This window comes from Hemitrygon akajei, chromosome 7, assembly GCF_048418815.1.
Source record: "Hemitrygon akajei chromosome 7, sHemAka1.3, whole genome shotgun sequence".
NCBI classification, from domain to species: Eukaryota; Metazoa; Chordata; class Chondrichthyes; order Myliobatiformes; family Dasyatidae; genus Hemitrygon; species Hemitrygon akajei.
This window is the reverse complement of record NC_133130.1, coordinates 98,327,011-98,349,829: the sequence shown is the minus strand read 5'-3', so window position 1 is coordinate 98,349,829 and position 22,819 is coordinate 98,327,011. Positions and strand designations below refer to the sequence as shown.

The 22,819-nt window shown below is 46.9% G+C and overlaps 1 protein-coding gene across 1 annotated transcript in view; it reads right to left on the bottom strand.

Annotated features, from left to right (window-relative positions):
* LOC140730725 (cofilin-2-like) overlaps positions 1-22,582 on the bottom strand; it is a 31,890-nt gene extending 9,308 nt beyond the window's left edge. The window contains exons 1-2 of the mRNA XM_073051543.1: positions 22,454-22,582; positions 7,109-7,392 (exon numbers count right to left, since the gene is read on the bottom strand). Coding sequence (XP_072907644.1) covers positions 7,109-7,392; positions 22,454-22,456 — 287 coding nt within the window. The 5' untranslated portion in view covers positions 22,457-22,582. The remainder of the gene's footprint in view (positions 1-7,108; positions 7,393-22,453) is intronic.
* Between the last annotated feature and the right edge of the window lie 237 nt (positions 22,583-22,819).

Here is a 22,819-nt window from a genome sequence, read left to right as displayed (position 1 = left end):
TGATTGCAGCCCACCATAAGGAGGGGGCTGCCCAAGGGGCAAGTCTTTCATTGTGGGGGTGGTGGGTACATGGAGCAAGGTTGCAAAGGTGGGTACAATTACAATGCTTAAAAGACATTGGGACAGGTCCAAGGATAGGAAAATCTTAGAGGGATACGAGCCAAGTGCAGGCAGTGGGATTGGCTAATCTTGGTCAACGAGGGTAAACTGTGCCTTTTCCAACTGCATAACTCTATGACCATCTCCCATAGCGCCGTTCCAGTGACAGATCCTTCTCAGACATCGTCCTCCGTGGCATAACCCTAGACTGGCTCCACTGAGTGTATGATTGGGCATGTCGGCCACAGGATTGCCCATTAGGAACCCGGAAAATTAAATACGAGCAGGCAGAGAATACTCTTGTAAATAATAATTACATAAGGTTCCGCAGATGCTGGAAATCCAGTGTAACACACACGTAAACAAGAGAAAATCAAAGGAAAATGCTGGAGGAACTCAGCAGGCCAGGCAGCATCTGTGGAAAAGAGTAAACAGTCGACCTTTCAGGCTGAGACCCTTCAACAGGACTGGAAAGGAAGGGGGAGGAGTGCAAGCTGGAAGATGGTAGGTGAAGCCAGGTGAGTGGAAGGGGGCAGAAGGGTGGATGAAGAAGCTGAGAGGTGATTGGTGGAAGAGTTAAAGGGCTGAATAAGGAGGAGTCTGACAGTGGACGGTGAGAGAAAAAGGAAGAGGAGGAGTAACGGGGGAGGATTTTCTAAATAAGGGAATTCCCTTCTTTGTGCTGATTTGACTTAAGCATCTCCATTGGATGTTGGTGGCCAACAGACATCTGACTCAGAAAAGGGCATAGCACTTACAGGAGGAGGTCACCAGGAATCTAACCTGTGGGTGGCCAGTCTCACTGGAAAGGGTTTTCTCAAGAGAGATAAGCCCAGGACAACGTGGGAACATCCTTTGACTCTCCTTTGTCTATCCTGCTTGAAAGAATTCCAACAAATTTGTCAGGGAAGATATCCTTTTAACGAAACCATGCTAACTTCAGCCTATGTTATCCTGTACCTCCAAGCACCCCAAAGCCTCATCCTTAACAATGGAATCCACAATCTTCTCAGACACTGAAGTCATGCTCACTGGCTTATAATTTCCTGTATTTTGCCTCCCATCCTTCTTAAAGTATAGAGAGACATTTGCAATTTTAGAGTCCTCCAGATCCATTCAAGAATCTAGTTATTCTTAAGAGATCACTACCAGTGCCTCTACAATCTCTTCAGCTACCTCTTTCAGAACCCTGGGGGGTAGTCCATCTGGTCCAGGTAACTTATCTACTTTCAGGCTTTCAGCTTCCCCGGTACCTTCTCCTGAGTAATAGTCACCTCTGCCCACTGACGCTCTTGAAATTCTGGTATCCTGCTGCTGCCTTCCACATTGAGGACAAATGCAAAATATTTTCATTCATCTGCCAATTCTTTATCCCATATTTCTACGTGCCCACTGTCATTTTCCAGTGGTCTGATATCCACTCTTGCCTCTCTTTTACTCTTTATATATCTTAAAAATCTTTTGGTATCTTCTTTTATGTTACTGGCTAGCTGACCTTCATACTTCATCTTTTCTCTCCTTATTGCTTTTTTAGTTGTCTTCTGTTGGTTTTTAAAAGCTTCCCCATCCTCTAGATATTTTTGCTATATTATATTGCCTGTTTTTTGCTCTTATGCTGTCTTTGACTTCCCTTGTCTGCCACAGTTCGCCTCATCCTCTCCTTTAGAATACCTCTTTGGGATAAAGAAGTATTATCCCAAACCTGGGATTAACCTGGGCCATTTGATTTCCCCCCGAAACTCAAGCCATTGCTGTCCTGCCTGCTAGTGTCCCCTTTGAAACAATTTCCATTTGTCCCATCAACCAGTCAATAACATTTTGAGGGCATAAATAGGGTATTCCCCTGGGCTGGGGAATCTAGAACCAGAGGGCATAGGTTTAAGATGAGAGGGGAGAGATTTAATAGGAGCCTGAGGGTAAATTTTTCACCCAGAATGTGCTGTCAAATTAAGAGTTGGCAGCAAGTACATTAACCACATTGAAAAAGTACTTGGGTGGAACTTCTGGGTTGAGCATGGAGTGAGTAGGTGCGTGTGATTCTCGATTTTTATTGAAAATCTACCTGTTTATCTTTGCCATATGCTCGAGATAACTGAATATTCAAGATTGTGAACACCCCGGGACGTTGCTGGACACTGAAATGGCAAATAAAATGTACCTTCGAAGTAAAACTGGGGAAAAGATAGCGAAGCCTCGAGCAAGAAAGCGGATGTTACGGTAACGGTGCCGGACCTGTGCTACCCGATGACTTGGAGAGGCTTTGACTGGCGAGCGCCGAAGCTGCCACTGCAGCGCTGCGGAGCGACAACGCATTTCTGAAGGGGAAACTAGATGACCTCGAAAATCGGTCGCGGAGATCCAATTTGAGAGTGGTCGGCATTCCTGAAAATTTGGAAGGTTCAGATCCTGTTAAATTTATGACCGAGTTTTTTGATGAAGTGCTGGGGACAAATTTCTTCCCGAGGCCTCTCGTGCTTTCGCGCGCTCACCGAGTCGGGCCTAAACCATCCAGTATCTCTGAAGCCAAACAAATGAGGCCAAGAACGTTCCTGGTTCTCTTTCACTTCTTTCAGGATAAGCAACTCATCATCAGTGGACGGAAGCAGGAGCTGTATTTCCGCAGACATCGCATGTTTTTTCATGAAGATTTTAGTGCGGAGCTGGGGGAAAACGAGCTGCTTTCAAGGAGGTGAAATCCCTGCTTTACAGGAAAGGGGCAGGTTCGGCCTCTTGTATCCTGCCCAGCTCTGGGTCACCCATGAAGGTATTATTTTGTCTCCACCGGCCAGATATAAACTGCTTGCCTGCTTTAAGTAAAGCCAGGCTTGCTGACATATATCCTGGGACCGACGCTGGCTGTGACAGGTGTTCCTTCTCTCCGGCTGGTTTAGTGCATGCATTTTGGTCTTGCCCTCGGCTTGATGGCTATTGGGCACTGGTTTTTAAAATTATCAGTGAGGTTTCGGGGGTGACACTGAGACCTTGCCCGCTTATAGCTGTATTTGGTGTGGCGGATGATGCTTTGGGTTTAAATACAAACCAGTCGGATATTGTTGCATTTACATCACTTTTGGCCCATAGGAGAATCTTACTGGTCTGGAAATCAGCCACTCCCCTATCTGCTGCTGCTTGGTTAGAGGACGTAATGTTTTTTCTGAAATTAGAAAAGATTAAATTCACTTTGAGGGGGTCTGTGAAAAAGTTCTATTTGAAATGGTGATCTTTCTTGTCATATTTTGGGAATCTTAAGGAATTACCTACTAGTTGAGGGCATGTGATTGTACTTGGGAAGTTGCCTCTCTTTTAACAAGCATATGGTTTACCTCACAGGGTGGTTGATGAATTGTAATATGAGTGTATTCTGGATCATCTGACATGTTGTGGATGTGTGTGTGCCTTCATCTTGAAGTAGTGTGGGGGTATGGCTGTGAAATGTCCGTACTTGTATTTGTGAATTGTATTGTAAATACATTAGCTGCCATGGGAGGGAGGGTGAGGGGAGGTTTGTTTAGGGGTAAGATATAAAAGCAAAATGGAGGAAAATGTAATGCATTATTTATTCTGTATTGTGTCATTCCTTCAATAAAAATAAATTTAAAAAGAAAGTTCTTGGCCAGATACATGGATAGGATAGGACAGATCAGAAACAGAATCAGAATCAGGTTTATTATCACTGGCAAGTGTCGTGAAATTTGTTAACTTAGCAGCAGCAGTTCAATGCAATACATAATATAGAAGAAGAACAAAATAATAAAATAATAGATAAGTAAACTAGTTACAGTATACGTGTATTGAATAAATTAAAAATTGTGCAAAAAACAGAAATAATTAAGTCCACAATCAGCTTTCATCTTACTGACGTTGAGTGCCGGGTTGTTGCTGTGGCACCGCTCAACTAGTTGGCATATCTCACTCCTGTACACACTCTTATCATCACCTGAGTTTCTACCAAGAATGGTTGTATTGTCAGCAAATTGATAGATAATATTTCAGCTATGGCTAGCCACACAGTCATGGGTATAGAGTAGAGAGAGTAGAACAGTGGACTAAGCACACACCTCGGGGATCGTCAGTGGGGAGGAGATGTTATCACCAATAGTTGAGGATCCAATTGCAGAGGGAGGTACAGAGGCCCAGGTTCTGTAACTCCTCAATCAGGATTGTGGGAATGATGGTATTAAATGTTGAGCTACTGTTGATGAAAGCATCCTGACATAGGTGTTTGTGTTGTCCAGGTGGTCTAAAGCCATGTGGAGAGTCACTGAGATTGTGTCTGCCATTGACTTATTGTGGCGATAGGTGAATTGCAGTGGGTCCAGGTCCTTGCTGAGGCAGGAGTTCAGTCTAGTCATGACCAACCTCTCAAAGCATTTCATCACTGCCTATGTGAGTGCTACCAGGTGATAGTCACATTATTCTTCTTAGACACTGGTATAATTGTCGCTTTTTTGAAGCAAGTGGGAACTTCCGCTCGTAGCAGAGAGAGGTTGAAAATGTCCTCGAGTACTCCCGCCAGTTGGTTGGCACAGGTTTTCAGAGCCTTACCAGGTACTCCATTGGGACCTTCTGCCTTGCGAGGGTTCAGTCTCTTTAAAGACAACCTAAAACCTAACAACCTCTGAAACAGAGATCACAGGGTCATCCAGTGCAACAGGGCTCTTCACTGCTGTAGTGATATTCTCCCTTTCAGAGCGGGCATAAAGGCGTTGAGTTCATCTGGTACTGAAGCATCGTTGCCATTCATGCTACTGGGTTTCACTTTGTAGGAAGTAATGTCTTGCAAACCCTGCCAGAGTTGTCATACATCCAAAGTCTCCTCCAACCTCATTTGAAACCATCTCCACCCTTGAAATAGTCGTCCGCATATCATACCTGTTTTTTTGGTACAGGCCTGGGTCCCCAGACTTGAATGCCACAGATCTAGCCTTCAGCAGATGACGCACCTCCTGGTTCATCCACGGCTTTTGGTTTGGGAATGTACAGTAAGTCTTTGTAGGCACTCACTCATCCACACAGGTTTAATGAAGTCGTTAACAACTGCAGCATACTCATCCAGGTTCAAAGATGAATCCCTGAATACAGTCCAGTCCACCGATTCAAAGCAGTCGTGTAGGTGCTCCTGTGCTTCCCTTGTCCATGCCTTCTTGGTCCTCACTACTGGTGCTGCAGTCTTCAGTCTCTGTCTGTACTCAGGAAGTAGAAGCACAGCCAGGTGATCAGACTTCCTGAAGTGAGGGAGTGGAATAGCACGGTAGGCATCCTTGATGGTGGTGTAGCAATGGTCCAGTGTGGTGTTTCCTCTGGTATTGCAAGTGATCTGTTGATGGTAATTGCTTAGTGATTTTTTTTTCAGACTGGCCTTGTTAAAATCTCCCAAAACAATGGTGAACACGTTGGGGTGCGCTGTTCTGTGCGTGTTGATCCCATTGCTAATCTAAAGCCTGCTTGACATTGGCATGAGGTGGAATGTATATCGCTACTAAAATGATCCTGGAGATCTCCCATGGTAGGTGAAGTGGACCGCACTTCACTGCTAGATATTCCAGGTCTGGTGAGCAGAATTGAGACAGCACTGATGTATTTGTGCACCAAGAAGAGCTGATCATGAGGCATACTCCTCCACCTCTGCTTTTGAGAGACTATAGATCTATCCTGACGGTGTATAGTAAACCTGTCGATCCAAATCGCTGCATTTGGTATGGAAGGAGTTAACCAGGATTCCGTGAAACAAAGGACACATACGGTCCTAATGTCCCTCTGATTCAGCACCCTGGCTCTGAGATCATCGATTTCGTCCAGAGACTGCACGTTTGCCAACAAAGATATTCAGTGTTGGGAGTTTAAAACCCCGTTTCCTTAAACGCACTTGTATCCCTGACCTGTACCCATGTTTCCTACGTGGGACCCAGCGAGGAGTCCATCTGCATTCAGCATTGTTTCCATCAGTTTTAAGCAGCAATACTTTGTTTAAACGCATTAAGACATCTTTGTTGGCTGTACTGACCTTGGAAACAGTTGTGCTTTTTAGCTGTATCAGGCTGAAACGAGAATATTTAATCTTATCCACTGCTGAAACGAGTCGCCCTGAGACGCCCCAGAAAAAAAAATGATTTAGAAGGATATTTAGATATTTAGAACTGTGCACAAGAGGACAGTTTTAAGGTGCTTGGAAGTAGGAACAGAGGAGATGTCAGGGGTAAGTTTTTTTTTAAACGCAGAGTGTGGTGAATGCATGGAATGGGCTGTCAGCGATGCTGGTGGAGGCAGAAATGATAGGGTCTTTTACCTGGACAGGTACATGGAGCTCAGAAAAATAGAGGGCTATGGGTAACCCTAGGTAATTTCTAAGGTAAAGACATGTTCGGCACAGCTTTGTGGGCCAAAGAGCCTGTATTGTGCTGTAGGTTTACTATGCTTCTATGATATGGGAAACACACAGGCAAATAGATAGCCTCTGATGCCTTTGTACCACATTTCTGTTCTCTGCTTCTACCCATGACCACCAGGCCTCAGACCCAAAATTGTGCAAGAGGTGGCCCTGGAACTCCTCCACTTGTTTTAGGTCAATAGGATTCAGATCCCCTACCCACGGATGCTGACTAACGTACCTAGAACTACCTGCATTTCCGATTTCTCACATTGAGAGATTTAGTCATCTTTAAACACCCTGGTGTCCAGTTTTTTAGTGTCTTTCCATCATAGACTATTTCAATATAGTAGGCACTTGATGAATTGGGAATCGCGATGCAGGGAGAAGAACTTAAGCATCAACACTTGGACACAATTACATTACTCACAGGGTTAGTTCATGGGCAGGCATCATGTGTTTCTCAGTGAGATAACAAGATGGCCACCTGCTTTACCAGAACGTTTTGATATTTGCCCTCTTTCTCCCGCTCAGCGAGACCATGCCTGACCTTCTAGCTCAACATCACTCTCTTAAAATCTAAGCTGCCTTAAGCTCCAAAACTTTTACAGATCCAAGGTGAGCAGACAGTGAAGAACGTACCACATTATTAAGATCAGATCATCCTTGGAGACCGATTCCTTGGTGTCATAAGAGAGATCAAAAATGAGAAGGCAGCAAGTGTCGGGTTTTAAGTGACTCAGTAACTGCTGGTAGCCGTTCCCGCAGGCTTGCTGCTGCGTCACACAGTCTTCATCCACAACCAGGAATTTCTCATCCTCGCTCAAGTTCAGCCGGAGTAACTTCCTCCTGGTGAGCCCCATCTTCCGAATCTTCATCGTTTCGAACTCATCAAAGACCTGTTGGTGAATACCGATTCCAGAATGCTGCCAAGACAAAATTTATCTGCCTTTATTAAACTTTGCATTTAAAAGAAGATTGCACTTTCTACGTGTCAGAAGCTTGAATGAAACACACACACGTATACATATTTCATACACAAACACACCCTTATATATACACATATACATCACACATACACGCACACACACAACTTGTAAATGTCTTTGACTACGTCCAATTCCAAAAAGGAAGTGAATCTACTTGCAGCAAGGAGGAATATTGATCTGACCATCACAACTCAGTATTGAGAATTTTAGTGTTATAGGGATTTACGGCGGGGGAACACACCCTTTCACCCATTGAGTCTCGACCAATCATCAACCTCCCATCTTTACACAAAACTTACCCTACAGTTTACCATTCCCACACTCCTACTAGATTCTTACACTCACCTGCACACCAGGGGCCAATTAGCCTATCAGCTTGCACGTCTTTGGGACGTGGGCAGAAACTGGCGCATTTGCAGGAAAGCCTCATGGCCATATGGAGAGCATTCGAAGACTGCACAGATGGAATTCAGGGTCAGGATTAAATCCAGGCCTCTGGAACTGTGAAGCAGCAGTGACACCCTCTGCAGGACTGTGCCAAGCCATTTCCCAGCTTCCCACTTAGCAGACGATCAATTCCCCACAAACAACCTTGTAAAAGCCTTTAAAAGTGTGACACCAAGAGTTCAGGGCCTACACCCGGGTAGGGTAAAGAGCAAGTCTGATGGGTTTAGGGAACCCTGATAGATGAGAGAATATGAGACTCTGGTTAAGGAAAAGAGGGCAGCATATGTACTACACACAAGCAATTGGGAACCAGTGATGATTACGTGCAGGAGTACACAGCACAGAAGCTAAGAGGCAAACAGGGGATTTAAGAAGGAGCTGTTAGGCAAGATGAAGCAAAATCCCAAGACACTCTATAGGTAACGATTAAGAGGTTGGCTCAGGAGAGAATAGGTCCCCTTAAAGATCAACATGGTTATTGAACATTTCTCTGCAGTTTTTACTGCGAAGGAAATGTTGGAAGATGAGGAAATGGGGAAAATGAGTCTTGGACTACTTAAGAATTAGCAGGGAAGATGTATGGAAGTCTTCAAAGTGCACTATGGTGAATAAATGCCCAGGTCCTGACCTGGTACATTGTGATGGGAAGCTGGAGAAGACATTGTGGAGGTCCTTGCAGAGATTTCTGCTTCACCTCTGGCCACAGGTTAGGTTCTGGCGGACTGGCGAGTGGCTAATGTAGTCTTACTTCATCCCTCTCCCTCCCAGTTTCCCCTATCACAAGGAAATCTGCAGATGCTGGAAATTCAAACAACACACACAAAATGCTGGTGGAACACAGCAGGCCAGGCAGCATCTATAAGGACAAGCACTGTCGACGTTTCAGGAAGGGTCTCGACCCAAAACGTTGACAATGCTTCTCCTTATAGATGCTGCCTGGCCTGCTGTGTTCCACCAGCATTTTGTGTGTGTTGCTCCCCTATCACCTTGTGTTTCTCTCTCATCCTCCCCCACCTTTTAAATCTACTCCTCGGTGTTTTTTTTAAACTCCACTCCTGACGAAGGGTCTCGGCCCAAAATGTCGACTGCACTTTTTCCCATAGACGCTGCCTGGCCTGCTGAGTTCCTCCAGCATTTTGTGTGTGTTGCTCGGGTCTCCAGCATCTGCAGATTTTCTCTTGTTCGTAATGTGGTCTATTGTTTAAAAAGGATAGCAAGAACAAGCCATGAAACCAGTGAGTGGCGGTGGGTAAATTGCAGGAGGGGATTCTGAGGGACAGGATCTACCAACGCTTGGAAAAACAGGGTCTGACTCCGCACAGCTTTGTCTGTAGGATGTCACTTCTGGCAAATTTTCTGGTATTTTTCCAAGAGCTAACTAAAATGAAGGAGGGGCAGTGAATGTTTTCTGTTTCAACTTCAGCAAGGCCTCTCATGCCAGACTCGTCTGGGAGGTCAGATTACAATGGGATCCATGGGGAGACAGCAGATTGAATCAGTAGTAAGAAGCAGGGTGTGATGATTATCAGCCGTTTCTCAGACTGGAGGCCTGAGTCTAGTTTTGCATCACAAGGGTCAGTCCTGGGACCTTTGCTGTTTATAATTTCTATAAACAATTTGGATATGAACATGCAAGGCACAGTGAACAAGTTTATGGCTGATACTGAAGTGGGTAATGGTTTCTGATTGTGCAGATGCTGATGAACAATTACAGTGGACAACAAAGATTTTGCTTCCTCAATACTCTTGGGTGTATCTTGTGGATTTTGAGCTTCTAATCATGAAAGTCACCATGAAATTTTCCTATCACACACCATTTTTTAAAAAATTGCCTATATTTGTCATTCCAATTCATTATTCAACTCAATTAAAATGCTGCCCACAATTAAATTGAAAGCATGCAGCAGGTCACTAAAGACTAATTTTCTGCATTCCCATTTAGACTTCTTCCCTGCAAATCTTGGTGCTGTCAGTGACAAGCAGGGTGAAAGGTTTCTCCAGTACTTTGTTTAAGAGCTGAGAGGTAATGTTGCAGCTATATAGGACCCTGGTCAGACCCCACTTGGAGTACTGTGCTCAGTTCTGGTTGCCTCACTACAGGAAGGATGTAGAAACCATAGAATGGGTGCAGAGGAGATTTACAAGGATGTTGCCTGGATTGGGGAGCATGCCTTATGAGAATAGGTTGAGTGAACTCGGCCTTTTCTCCTTGGAGCGACGGAGGATGAGAGGTGACCTGATAGAGGTGTATAAGGTGAGGAGAGGCATTGATCGTGTGGATAGTCAGAGACTTTTCTCCAGGGCTGAAGTGGCTAACACAAGAGGGCATAGTTTTAAGGTGCTTGGAAGTAGGTACAGAGATGTCAGGGGTAAGTTTTTTTTACGTAGAGAGTGGTGAGTGCATGGAATGGGCTGCCGGTGACAGTGATAGGGGCAGAAATGATAGGGTCTTTTAAGAGATGGCTACATGGAGCTTAGAAAAATAGAGGGCTATGGGTAAAGCATAGGTAGTTCTAAGATGGCTATATTCTGCCATCAAATTTGACCTACCAAAATGAACCACCTCAAACTTATCTGGGTTGAACTCCATCTGCCACTTCTCAGCCCAGTTTTGCATCCTGTCAATGTCCCACTGTAACCTCTGACAGCCCTCCACACTATCCACAACACACCCAACCATTGTGTCATCAGCAAAGTTACTAACTCATTCCTTGACTTTCTCATCCAGGTCATTTATAAAAATCATGAAGATCAGGGGTCCCAGAACAGATCCCTGAGGCACTCCACTGGTCACTGACCTCCATTCAGAATATGACCCATCGACAACCACTCCTTGGTTTCTGTGGGCAGCCAGTTCTGGATCCACAAAGCAATGTCCCCTTGGATCCCATGTCTCTTTACTTTCTCAATAAGCCTTGCACGGGGTACCTTATCAAATGCCTTGCTGAAATCCATATACGCTACATCTATTGCTCTACCTTCATCAATGTGTTTAGTCACGTCCTCAAAAAATTCAATCAGGCTCGTAAGGCACGACCTACCCTTGACAAAGCCATGCTGACTATTCCTAATCATATTATGCCTCTCCAAATGTTCATAAATCCTGTCTCTCAGGATCTTTTCCATCAACTTACCAACCACTGAAGTAAGACTCACTGGTCTATAATTTCCTGGGCCATCTCTACTCCCTTTCTTGAATAAAGGAACAACATTCGCAACCCTCCAATCCTCCGGAACCTCTCATCATTGCCAGAGGCTCAGCAATCTCCTCCCTTGTTTCCCCACAGTAGCCTGGGGTACACCTCATCCGGTCCTTGTGATTTATCCAACTTGATGATTTCCAAAAGCTCCAGCACATCCTCTTCCTTAATAGCTACATGCTCAAGCTTTTCAGTCCACTGCAAGTCATCCCTACAATCACTAAAATCCTTTTCCGTAGTGAATACTGAAGCAAAGTATTCATTAAGTACCTCTGCTATCTCTTTTGGTTCATTACACACTTTTCCCCTGTCACACTTGATTGGTCCTATTCGCTCACGTCTTACCCTCTTGCTCTTCACATACTTGTAGAATGCCTTGGGGTTTTCCTTGATTCTGCCCACTAAGCCCCTCTCATGGCCCCTTCTGGCTCTCTTAATTTCATTCTTAAGCTCCTTCCTGCTAGCCTCATCATCTTCTAGATCTCTATCATTACCTAGTGTTTTGAACCTTTCATAAGCTCTTTTCCTCTTGACTAGATTTACAACAGCCTTTGTACACCACAGTTCCTGTACCCTACCATCCTTTCTGTGTCATCGGAATGTATAGTCGCAGAACCCCACACAAACATCCCCTGAACATTTGCCACATTTCTTCCGTACGTTTCCCTGAGAACATCTGCTTCTAACTTATGCTTCCAAGTTCCTGCCTGATAGCCTCATATTTCCCCTTACTCCAATTAAACGTTTCGCTAACTTGTCTGTTCCTATCCCTCTCCAATGCTATGGTAAAGGAGATAGAACTGTGATCACCATCTCCAAAATGCTCTCCCACTGAGAGATCTGACACCTGACCAGGTTCATTTCCCAACACCAGATCAAGCACAGCCTCTCCTCTTGTTGGCTTATCTACATATTGTGTCAAGAAACCTTCCTGAACACACCTACCAAACTCCACCCCATCTAAACCCTTCACTCTAGGGAGATTTCAATCAATATTTGGGAAACTAAAATCTCCCACCACAATAACCCTGTTATTATTGCACCTTTGCAGAATCTGACTCCATAGCTGCTCCTCGATGTCCCTGTTACTATTGGGTGGTCTATAAAAATTACCCAGTAGAGTTATTGACCCTTTCCTATTCCTAACTTCCACCCACAGAGACTCCGTAGACAATCCGTCCATGACTTCCTCCTTTTCTGTAGCCGTGACACTATCTCTGATCAGCAGTGCCGTGCCCTCACCTCTTTTGCCCCTCCTCCCTGTCCTTTCTGAAACATCTAAAGCCTGGCACTCTACGTAGCCATTCCTGCCCCTGAGTCATCCAAGTCTCTGTAATGGCCACAACATCACAGCTCCAAGTACTGATCCACACCCTAAGCTCATCTGCTTTGTTCATAATAAGGAAGGGAGAAGACACCAGATTAAGAAGGTAAGGTGGGGGAAAGAGGCTAGCTGGAAGGTGATAGGTGTAGCCAGGTGGGTGGGAAAGATCAAGGGCTGAAGGAGGAATCTGATAGAAGAGGAGAGTGGACCATTGGAAAAACATTGATGATCCATTCATCTGCATAGATGCTGCCTGACATGCTGAGTTCCTCCAGCATTGTGTGTGTGTTGCTTTACCAGAAGTAGCCTGGGCAAGGGGGGGGGGGGCCCGAATTACAGGGATAGGTTGCATGGAACAGGATTTCATTCCCTAGAAACAGGAGCGTGAGGGGTGATCTAGAGCTATGGAAGACATGAGGGACGCAGGCAGAATGAAAACATACAGACTTCTCCCCAGGGAGAGGGTGCTGAGAACAAGAGGTTATAGGCTTAAGATCAGAGGCCAGAGATTTAAGGGACATGAGGGGCAATTTCTTCACACAAAGGCTTGTGCATATTTGGAAAAGGCTGCCAAAAATTGTGGCTGAGGCAGGTACATTAACAACCTTTAAAAACCACCAAGATGATCATATGGATGGGCCGAATGTGGGTTGATGGGACTTGGTTCCTGGGCAACAGAGCTGCCATGGATGAGTTGAGTCAGAGGCTCTGTTCCCATGGTGTGTGACTCTAGGACTCATGGTGAGAGGGGAAAGTTTGAAAGAGGAGTGTGTCTTTCCCACAGAGGGTGGTGGGGGATATAGGATGGACTGCCACGGGAAGTCGACCTGATTGACCTTTCTCAGCAGCCATTTTTCATTAGGGACACTGTGCAGAGTAGGCCTGGCATAACCAGCATGCCAGCCAGCAACCCACCGATTCAGCCCTAGCCTAATCACGGTTAATTTACGACAAATTAACCTACCAACCAGTACACCTTTGGACTGTGGGAGGAAACCAGAGCACCCGGAGGAAACCCATGTGCGCACGGGAAGAGCATACAAACTCCTTACAGAGGCTGCCGGAATTGAACTCCGACCCGAGCTCCAACAGCACCGTGTTCATCGTTACACTAATGTGGCACCACTCGGTTCATGCAGATACCTAATCAGCCAATCATGTGGCAGCAATTCAATGCTTAAAAGCATGCCAACATGGTCAAGAGGTTCAGTTGTTGTTCAGAACAAGCATCAGAATGGAAAAGGATTGTGAACTAAGTGACTTTGACTGTGGAATGATTGTTGGTGCCAGATGGGGTGGTTTGAGTATCTCAGAAACTGCTGATCTCCTGGGATTTTCACACACAACAATCTCTAGAGTTTACAGAGAATGGTGCATAAAACAAAAAAAAAATCCACAGAGCAGCAATTCTGTGGGGAAGAGTAAAAAACACCTTGTTAATGAGAGAGGCAAGAGAAGAATGGCCAGACTGGTTCAATCTGACAGGAAGGTGACAGTAACTCAAATACCACGCGTTACAATACTGGTGTGCAGAAGCGCATGTCTGAACACACAACACATTGAACCTTGAAGTGAATGGGCCACAGCAGCAGACCATAAACATACACTCAGTGGCCACTTTATTAGGTACAGGAGGTTCCGTGCCTGGCATGATGCTGAACTCTTCTTCCGTCACCTAGGTCTCCAAGCCTACTACTTTAACAAGATTCTCCTCCCCCTATTGATGACCCCTTCTCCCGTCTTCAACCCTCCTCCTCCTCCTGAACACACCCACCAGGCTTTCTACCTGCACTCGATCTTTTCATCTCCAACTGTCGCCGAGACATCAGCCGTCTCAACTTCACCACTCCTCTCTCCTGTTCCAACCTCACTCCCTCTGAACGCACTGCCCTCCACTCTCTCCGCACTAATCCTAACCTCACTATCAAACCTGCAGACAAAGGTGGTGCCGTAGTAGTCTGGCGGACGGACCTCTACCTCACTGAGGCCAAACGGCAGCTCTCTGACACCTCCTCTTACTTACCCCTGGAACAGAGCCCCACCAAAAAACATCAAACCATTGTCTCCCATACCATCACTGCCCTTATCAACTCCGGAGACCTTCCATCCTCAGCCAAAAAAACTCATAATTCCCACACCCCGTGCTGCTCGGTTTTACCTCCTCCCTAAGATCCACAAGCCTGACTGTCCCAGTAGACCTACAGTTCCAGCCTGCTCCTGCCCCACCCAACTTGTATCTGCCTACCTGGACTCCATTTTGTCACCCACAGTTCAGTCCCTCCCTACCTACATCTGGGATACATCCCATGCCCTCCACCTCTTCAATAACTTCCAGTTCACTGATCCCAACCGCTTCTTTTTCACTATGGATGTCCAATCCTTATACACTTCAATTCCCCATGGAGAAGGCCTCAAAGCCCTCCGCTACTTTCTTGACAATAGACCTCACCAGTTCCCCAACACCACCACACTCCTCCGGTTGGCGGAACTGGTACTCACACTTAATAACTTCTCTTTTGGCTCTTCCCTCTTTCTTCAGACCAAGGGTGTAGCTATGGGCACTCGCATGGGCCCCAGCTATACCTGCCTCTTTGGGGTTATGTCAAACAGTCTATGCCCCAAATCTATACTGGTACTGCTCCCCAACTTTTCCTTCACTACATTGATGACTACATTGGTGCTGCTTCCTGCACCCATGCTGAGCTCGTCAATTTCATCAACTTTGCCTCTAACTTTCACCCAGCCCTTAAATTCACTTGTTCCATCTCGGACACTTCTCTCCCATTTCTCGATCTCTCGGTCTCCATCTCTGGAGATAGACTGTCCACTGACATCTTCTATAAACCCACTGACTCCCATAACTACTTTGATTATACCTCTCCCCACCATGCCAAATGTAAAAATGCTATTCCCTATTCCCAGTTCCTCCATCTCCGCCGCATCTGCTCCAAGGATGAGGCTTTCCATTCCAGGACATCCCAAATGTCCTCTTTCTTTAAGAATCGTGGTTTTCCTACTGCCGTCATCAATGATGCCCTCACCTGCATCTCCTCCATTTCCCACACTTTGGCCCTCACCCCATCCTCCCGTCACCACAACTGAGTTCCCCTTGTCCTCACCTACCACCCCAGCAGCCTCCGAATCCAGCATATTATCCTCCCAAAACTTCCACCAACATCAACAGGACCCCACCACTAAGCACATCTTTCTCTCTCTACCCCCTCTGCTTTTCACAGGGATCGTTCCCTCCGTGACTGCCTGGTCCACACATCCCTCCCCCCAGATCTCCCACCTGGTACTTATCCCTGCAAGCATAAGTGCTACACCTGTCCCTACAGCTCCTCTCTTACCACCATTCAGGGCCCCAAACAGTCCTTCCAGGTGAAGCAACACTTCACTTGTGAGTCTGTTGGGGTCATCTATTGCATCTGGTGCTCCCAGTGCGGCCTCTCCATCAGCTAGACCCGACGCAGTCTGGGGGACCGCTTTGTCGAGCACCTCTGCTCCATCCACCACAACAGACAGGATTTCCCGGTTGCCACCCACTTCAGCTCTGCTTCACATTCCCATTCGGATATGTCCATATATGGCCTCCTCTACTGCCATGATGATGCCAAACTCCGGTTGGAGGAGCAACACCTCCAAGGGGTAGTCTCCAGCCCCTTGGTATGAACATTGAATTCTCCAACTTCCGGTAATTCCCTCTCTCTCTCTCTTCCCCCATCCCAGTTTCACTCTGCCTCGTCTTCCAGCTGCCTATCACCTCTCTCATGATTCTGCCTTCTTCTACTACCCATACTGCTTTCCCCTTACATTCCTTCCTCACTTCTCCTGCCTATCCTCTCTCTGCTTCCCCTCCCCCACCCCTTGATCTTTCCTCTGATTGGTTTTTCAGCTGGCACCTTCCACCTTCTTTATAGGACCCCTGCCCCCTCCTTCTTCAGTCCTGACGAAGGGTCTCTGCCCGAAACGTTGACTGCTCCTCTCAACGGATGCTGCCCGACCTGCTGAGTTCATCCAGCTTGTTTGTACGTGTTTATTTGACCACAGCATCTGCAGTGTACTTTGTGTCGAATAAGGTGGCCACTGTCTGTACGTGCACAAAATATGCAGCTGACAGCTCAAAACTATGCAATGTTGGACAGCGGCCAGGTGTTTAACTTTAAAAAGCTGCAAATCAGAGATTTAAAAGCTTGTGCAAGTGCTTAATGTTCAGGTTTGACTCATGAAAGGGGAGCATGTGGGAGGATTTCTGGAATTTATTGCTGTAATCCAAAGTATGTTTCAGAACTTTATCTGTTTTCAAGGTGCTCTGGACACAGAGGGATAAATACTGTTCTGTCCCAATGGGGCTGCGTTGGCACTGGGAGGAGCTATTTGTGAGCTGTGGACGGAGCAGGTTAAACCTGCAATGCAAATTAAAAGAGAACTGCAAAAGCTAAAAATTTGAAAATTAAAAAAAAAACACCGGGAAGAAATCAGGTCCGGCTCATGGTGGGAGGGGCAGGGGAAGGTTGGAGAAATGGTGGACCTGAATGACAGGAGTGGTTGTAGTGCTGGCTCGGAGAGGGTGGGAAGGTCCGGTAGATAGGAGGAGGTGGACGAAATCCAATATACCAGCGGAACAGAGAGGGGACTGAGCTGGAAATGAGAGGGACAAGTAAAGCTGCTATCACAAATAGTTCAATTCATTGTGGAGGTCACAGATTCAAGATTCAAAAACTTTGTTGTCATTCTAACCGTACATCAGCTCTGCAGGGCAGAATGAGACAGCGTTTCCCAGGAGCAGTGCAATCATAACATAACAAAACGCAACACTAAATAATAAACACAACAATAAATAGTAAAACACAACAGCCACATGTCAGTTAAAAACAAGTTAAAATTGTCCAAAGCAGAGTCAGGTAGAGCAGCTATTTAGCAGTCTGACTGCCTGTGGGAGGAGGCTGTTTAGTAGTCTTGCGGTTTTAGTTTTGATGCTCCTGTAACGTTTGCCTGATGGCAGAAGAACAAACAGTTCATGGAGAGGGTGTGAGGGGTCTTTAATGATGTACCGTGTCTTCTGGAGGCATCGACTCTGAAAGAGGTCTTGGACAGAAGGTAGGGAGACCCCAATAACCTTCTCTGCTCAGGAAGATCTTAGCACTTTGGTTGATGTTGTGCTGCTTAGTAGCAGTGAAAGAGGAGGAGAGAGAGAGAGAGCACAGAGTGGGAATGGATGGGGAATGACAGAGGCCAGTCACTCACTGCAAACACATTTAGAAAGTAAGGAGGCATCAGATCCAGGGAAACCTGGCTGTGTGGATATAGAACAGGCTTGTGCGTAGAAGACAGAGGGTGGTTACAATGGGACTCTGACAGGAGGCAAAGCTGGCCTGAGAAGTGGCAGATGGAGTTCAACCCAAGAAAACGTGAAGAGATTCACTTTGGAGGGTCAAATTTGAAGATAGAACACAAGACTAACAGTAGGGATCTTGGCAGTGTGGAGTAGCAGGGGATCATGGGGTCCAGGTCCATAAATCCCTCAAAGTTTCCGTCCATTGTTGGCTTTCATTAGTCAGAGGACTGAGTTCAAAAGCCATGAGGTAATGTTGCATATCTATAAAACCCTGATTACCCTACGCCGGAATATTGTGTTCAGTTCAGGTTGCCTTATTAGAGGAAAGATGGGAAGCTTTAGTGAGGGTGCAGAGATCTGCCAGGATGCCGCCTGGATTAGAGAGCATGTCTTAAGGTGGAGTGAGCTAGGACTTTCACTCTGGAGTGAAGGAGGATTGGAAGAGACTTGATAGAGTGGTTAAGTAAAGAGGTTTTTCCAGGGAGTAAATGGCTGGTATGAGGGGGACTAATTCTAAGGCGATTAATGGAAAGTAAAGGGGTTAATTACAGAGAGTAGTGTGTGTTGTCTCCACAAAATGTAGAAAGAGCCACACCACGGGCAAGAGGTGCGAGGCACTGGAATGCAAAAGGTACAAGTGAATGCATAGGGGTCCCTGAATGGTGGGAAGGTAAAAGATGCAAGGACAAGTGGTGCATCGACCACGGCTGTAGGGGAAGGGGTGGTCAGGGAGTGGCAGGCTCTGAGGGAGTGGCTGAGAAAGGAATAGCTCTCTACCCATGCTCCAGCCCCGAGCTCTGCTCCCACAGTCTAGCTCTTACACTCTGACCCCACACTCTGGACCACTTGGCCCAAATTTCTTCATTGTATTCCTGAATGCCAAATACAATAGATTTATTTGAAGCGTGCCTGGAAGGCAAGAGTACCTCCAGTACTGTTGAAGGGATTTTATTTGGTGCTTCCTACGATCAAGGAAAGAAATATCAGTAAAACACAAGACTTTATGTCCATTTGGCCCACTGGATCTGCACTGACCAATCAACCTCTCAACCTCTGCCTTAATGACTTGGCCTCCACCACCCTCTGGATAAAGAATATGACACAACACTTTACAGTGCTGTAAGTGGATCTCTCCGATGCTGCAGTGCTGACCTTGTACTGACTAGATTACTACCACATGTGGGGCAACTCCTCTCAGTTGCCCCATTCCAAAGAAACCCCGGGCAGCAGTAGGACTGAACAAGGCCATTTTAAACGGAGAAGGGGAACGAAAGTATTTTCTAGATACAGCCTCAGCTGCAGCAGGGTGGGTCAACCAGATTCTTCAGATAAATCTGATCTGATCTTCGTCTCAACATTCCTGCCTACTTGCTGTTCTCGCTTGTACCAGGTTTGGAGTACTATGAACAATTTTGGGCCCTATATCTGCAAAAGGAGATACAAGGGAGTTTAGTTAATTGGTCCATCATTTACTCAGGGCAACCACTTATTTGGGACAACTCTTAAAGAACAAAAACTAATCGAGAAAATAGACAAGTTCTCCTTCATTTATTTGGGACCCTCTGCCACGGTTTCTAACTAGCATCAGTCGTGTGCACTTGTCTGGTTGTTAGACACTGCACCGTGCTTAGAGTGAAGAGTTTTTAAGTAGTGTCATTTGCGTGTATTTGTGTTCAAAAAGTAGTTGTTTTTGCCACTGATATCTGTCATGGAATAAGCAGGAAGACAATTTAGAACCGTTTTGCTCACTGTGCTTTCAAGCATTCGGGCTTGGAGATGCCAGAAATGGCCGGGAGTGAAAATGAAACGATTGCACTACTTCAACAAGTTAGGAACTATGAAGAATTTGAAGACATCAACAATGATCTTGAATGCTAAAATGAAAATGAAGATTTGGAGGATGCAATTATCGAGAGCATTGTATGATCTGCATTACCTGCAGTAGGCATCTGAGCTGATTTTGCTAATTTACAGTCCATCAAAGATCACTGGGACAGTTCCACTCTCTTGACCGCAAAAATCCCAGTCCCGTGGTACAATAGTCATCACAAACTGGGGTCTTCCTTGGTTGCAGTGGACAACCATGTCTTCTTCTGTGCCTTATCATGCCTTTTGCTCTCCATGAAGGCATTGTAGAACCACCTTCTTGGCCGTTGCCCCTGTGGTACAAGTATCTAGCTACCTTTGCCTGAATCGGCAGTATTCACTGCTCCTTATAGCAGAGAACTCCAAAAATATTCAAACCTCAGACAAACGAAATTGCTCTTCACTCTATTCTTAAACTAGGGGAAGTGACCTCTATGGTCCTCCCAGAATCTGAAATTCAGATTCCGCTTACCATTACCACTTTACCCATCCATCAATGCCCCTCACACAGCGTGCAGTACCTTCTTACTGCCCATTACATCACCGGCGTGTAGGGCAGCATGAAGATCCTCCATCTCTGGCGGTGTTCAGGACTTCCTTCATCGTGTCAGTAGCAACCTCTCGGTTTTCACTGCTGTCAGTCATGCGGGTCTCAGGTGGAGGCTCAGGAATACTGTCACGCTCAGATGTAGAAGGATTCTTCATTGCTGTTTCTGTAACAATTTTGCTTCACCAGTCAGGGTTGTTATCCCTGAGCTGAACCCCCAAACCTGGAGGATCAGTGGACCACTCTTAGCCTGGCCTCCACCCTTTGACCTGTTTGGCATGGGTGACCCGACCAAGAGCCAAACTCCAGTCAACATCGCTCTCTGGGTCACTGAGGCACGCAAGCCTCCAAACCATGCGTACAGGCAGAAGCAAAATTCGGCTTTGCAAAGACAGAGTCTCGAGCCACTTCAATAGTAATCCTCTCCTTCACGTTTCCCCTTCCTCAATTTCGCAAACTCCACTGACTCCAGGCGCTTTGCCCTCCTCAGATCTCGGCTCCCCGTTACTTTTATCTGAGCACCGCATGTGGATTCAAGGCAAACGGGTTGCCCGGTGAGGCAGCGGGAAGCACACCGTCTGTCTCACAGACACTGGTTCAGTCCCAGCCGCGGGCTCGGCCCTCTGCACGTCACCACGTGGGTTCCCCACCCCACCCAGAGGGCCCCCATTTCCTCCCACATACAAAAGGAATACAGTTAAGGGGGGGGGTAATTTGACAGGAGATGTGAGGGGCAAGTTTTATTTTAAGCGCAGAGATTGGTAGGTGCCTGTAATGCCCTGCCAGGGGTGGTGGTAGAGGCAGATACATTTAAGAGGGTTTAGATAGCCCTATGAGTGTGTGAGAAATGGAAGGATATGGATAATGTGTAGGCAGAAGGGGTTAGTTTCACTGGCCATTTGAATTGGTGCGGAACAACGTGGCTGACCAAAGAGCATGTTCCTGTGCTCTATTGTTCTACGCTCTATGAACGCGGGTTGGTGGGTTTACGCAAGGTGGTAGAATCAGGGGCAACTGATGGGAATGTAGTAGACAATAAAAATTGGGATAGTCAGACCAGACCGCTGATGCGATTCCGGCTCTGCCCTGTAGGGGCAGTCGTGTGCACCGGGTTTTGAGGACAAATTGCGCTTTCTTTGTGGGCTGGAGATCCAATGGCACAGTGGTACAGCAGCTGATGCGGGTGGGTGTTTTAACTGAGATCGCCGACCAGAGTTCCATTTCCGCCCCGCTGTCTGTAAGGAGTTTGCACCTTCCCCCCGGGTACTGCAAGGGTTAATGAGTCGTTGGAATGCTACATTGGCACCGAAAGTGTAGCGGCTCCTAGGGGCATCCCCCCCAGCACAATCCCGACTGTCTTGATTTGATGAAGAACGACGGATTTTACATCAGGTTTCGATGCACCTGTGACAATTCAAGCTCATCTTTCAGAACTCTTTAACACTGCCACTACAACGCCAGCAACAGAGCGGGCGGCGAGCCTTTCTGCCACCCAGCCCCGTTTATTCTGCCCGGACCCACACACCAGAAACTATTTGCAACCTACCAACCTGGACGTGGCAGGCAAATGTGCAAACTCCACCGAGCCAGCTCTAGCAGCTGTCCACCGACTCCGGGCGACAGGAATTCCGATAACCTCAACAAATCCCGCAGGCCTGCGGATGAGCTGGCCGCTGCCTTGAGGCCCTGCCTTCGTAAGCAGAGGTGACTCACCCTCCCTACCTGGTCCGACAGGTAAAACAACACTTGATAGTTCGCACTCCGCGGCAAGGGAAAGGAGACGGTTGTGCGCACAAACACACAGAAACATTGATACCCACTCACATACACAGAAACACTAGTACACACACATAAATACACACACAATTACTTGTCATGAATCCAAAAGTTCTGCACAAAGTCTGCGCAGTAAGGCAACAGTGCACAGCGTGCGGACAAAACCTCAAAACATCGGGGAATGGATCAACAATTCATATTCCTGGCGGAAAGTCCCCCCCCCACCCCCCACACACGGGCTGCACCTTCGGGTTGATGCAACCGCACCCGGGTCTCGGAGCTCACGGTCAACCCCAGCTGCGGGGTCCGGGACTCAGGGATCTGCTGAGCTGTAGGTGTGGGATCCGGGGTTGCGGATATCGGAGTTCCAGGGGTCGGAGCTGGGGATCCGGGGTTCCAGGTGTGAGGATCCGACACACCTCTGCGGGACAGTGCGGATCCGGGGAGGTCAGCTGGCAATCTGCCGCCGAGGGATCCCCGTCGTTGCGTGTCCGACTTACCATGCCGGTGCTGTACGGTCACTTCTCCCTCTCCGTCCGTCTGTCTCGCACTTGCGCTGCCGACTGATGCGTCTGCTCCGCCTGCCCGCCCGCCCCGCAGTTCCGCTCCCTCTCCAATCGTTTTCTTTCACGCCCTTTTTCCGGTGTCGCCTCTAAACTTTAACCTTTTGTTAAACCTGCTTACATTTTCACCACTAGGGACTTCTGCCCGTTGCGTGGGAACTTACAGCTCCCTCCTCCAACCTGTCCCCTCGTCGTGTGTGAGCAGCGCCGCTCGCTTGGAAAGGCCACAAGAGGTTCACCACGATGCTGCCCGGATTAGAGAGTATGGGCTCTCAAGAGGGATTGGACAAACACAGGCCATTC